We start from the raw sequence: 1,639 nt of genomic DNA, 5'->3' as shown, positions 1-1,639 counted from the left end.
TCTTGCCCGCTCGTTCGGTGTCCGGCTCGGCAGACGCCGAACTGCAATCGTCCCCGCGCTGCGGAGCCGTGTTGAAAGAGGCGGAGAGGCCGGCGGCAGCGGCCGGGAGCGGCGAGCCGGAGAAGGAATTGGAGCAGAAGCGGGAACCGAAGCTGGTACAAGATCGGCGGGCGGCGGCGGGGACCTCCCGAAACAGTTGCTGTGCCGGCGGTGCGGCGGCGGTGATGTGCCTGGCGGGGAGGCGCTGGGGTCGGCGGCAGCGAGTCCTGCTCTGGGGCGTCCTGCTGGCGGCCTGGGAGGCGGCGTGGGGGCAGCTGCGCTACTCGGTGCCCGAGGAGATGCCCAAGGGCTCGTTCGTGGGCGACGTGGCCAAGGACCTGGGGCTGCAGCTGCCGGCGCTCCGCCACCGCGACGCCCACGTTTTTGACACAGGTAAGACACGGCACTTCTTTCTGGACATGGAGAACGGCCATTTATCTATGATGGAGCAGGTGGACAGAGAGGAGATATGCGCAGCTGTTCCTAAATGTGTTCTAAATTTTGAAATTCTTGTAAAGCAGCCAATGAACATTTACAAAGGGGAGGTAGAAATACTGGATATTAATGATAATGCTCCCAGTTTCCCAGAAAGAAGCAGTGTCTTAGAAATCATCGAGTATACTGCACCAGGCGCGCGTTTCCCGTTGGAGAAAGCTCACGATCCTGACACAGGAGTGAACTCTTTACAGAATTATGAATGTAGCAAGAGCAGCTATTTCACCTTGGACGTGAAAAACGGAGATGATGGTGTGAAATATCCGGAATTAATACTGGTGAAATCTTTGGACCGGGAACAGCAGGCTGTTCATAATTTGATCCTAACAGCCACAGATGGTGGGATTCCGATGAAATCGGGATCGACAACAATACAAATAGTTGTGCTAGATGGAAATGACAATGCTCCAGAATTTACTCAGTCTGTGTATAAGGTGACCGTGAGAGAAGACGTGGCCGTGGGAAGTCGGGTATTACAGGTGACAGCGACTGACAGAGACGAGGGACCAAACGCTGAGGTGAAATACTCGTTCTTTAAAATCCCAGAGAAGTTCGACAAAACTTTTAAACTGGATCCCGAGAGTGGGGAAATTGAAATAACAGAGAAGTTGAATTTCGAAGAACACGAGTTTTACGAATTGGTTGTGCAAGCTCGAGATGCGGGCGGACTTTCTTCCTACAGCAAGGTACACATCAAGGTCGCTGATGTGAACAACTACATTCCCGAGATTGTCATTATGTCCGTGTTCAGTCCGGTTCCAGAAGACACACCGCTGGGAACAGTAGTCGCCATTTTCAGCGTCCAAGACAGGGACTCTGGGGCCAACGGTGAGGTGCAGTGCAGCATCATAGAAAGCCTCCCGTTCCGCCTAGAGAAGTCATTCAATAATTACTACCGCGTGGTGACTGCAGAGCTGCTGGACCGCGAGCAGCAGTCGGAGTACAACGTGACGGTGCGGGCGTCCGACGGCGGGTGGCCGGCGCTGCAGAGCAGCAGGGTGCTGGCGCTGCGGGTGCTGGACGTGAACGACAACGCGCCGGTGTTCTCGCAGGAGCGCTACAGCGCGCGTCTGCGGGAGAACAACGCGGCGGGCGCGCTGGTGCT

At 55.6% G+C, this 1,639-nt stretch overlaps 1 protein-coding gene across 1 annotated transcript in view; it reads left to right on the top strand.

Annotated features, from left to right (window-relative positions):
- The first annotated feature begins 209 nt into the window (after positions 1–209).
- LOC114071016 (protocadherin gamma-A7-like) overlaps positions 210–1,639 on the top strand; it is a 4,664-nt gene continuing 3,234 nt past the window's right edge. The window contains exon 1 of the mRNA XM_027908673.1: positions 210–1,636. Within this exon, the coding sequence (XP_027764474.1) occupies positions 225–1,636 (1,412 nt within the window). The 5' untranslated portion in view covers positions 210–224. The remainder of the gene's footprint in view (positions 1,637–1,639) is intronic.

This window comes from Empidonax traillii, unplaced genomic scaffold (assembly GCF_003031625.1).
Source record: "Empidonax traillii isolate 1590-97213 ecotype Southwest subspecies unplaced genomic scaffold, ASM303162v1 scaffold1787:size119432, whole genome shotgun sequence".
Classification (NCBI taxonomy): Eukaryota; Metazoa; Chordata; class Aves; order Passeriformes; family Tyrannidae; genus Empidonax; species Empidonax traillii.
Note: the sequence above shows the minus strand (reverse complement) of the source record. Positions and strands in the feature narration are given on the sequence as shown.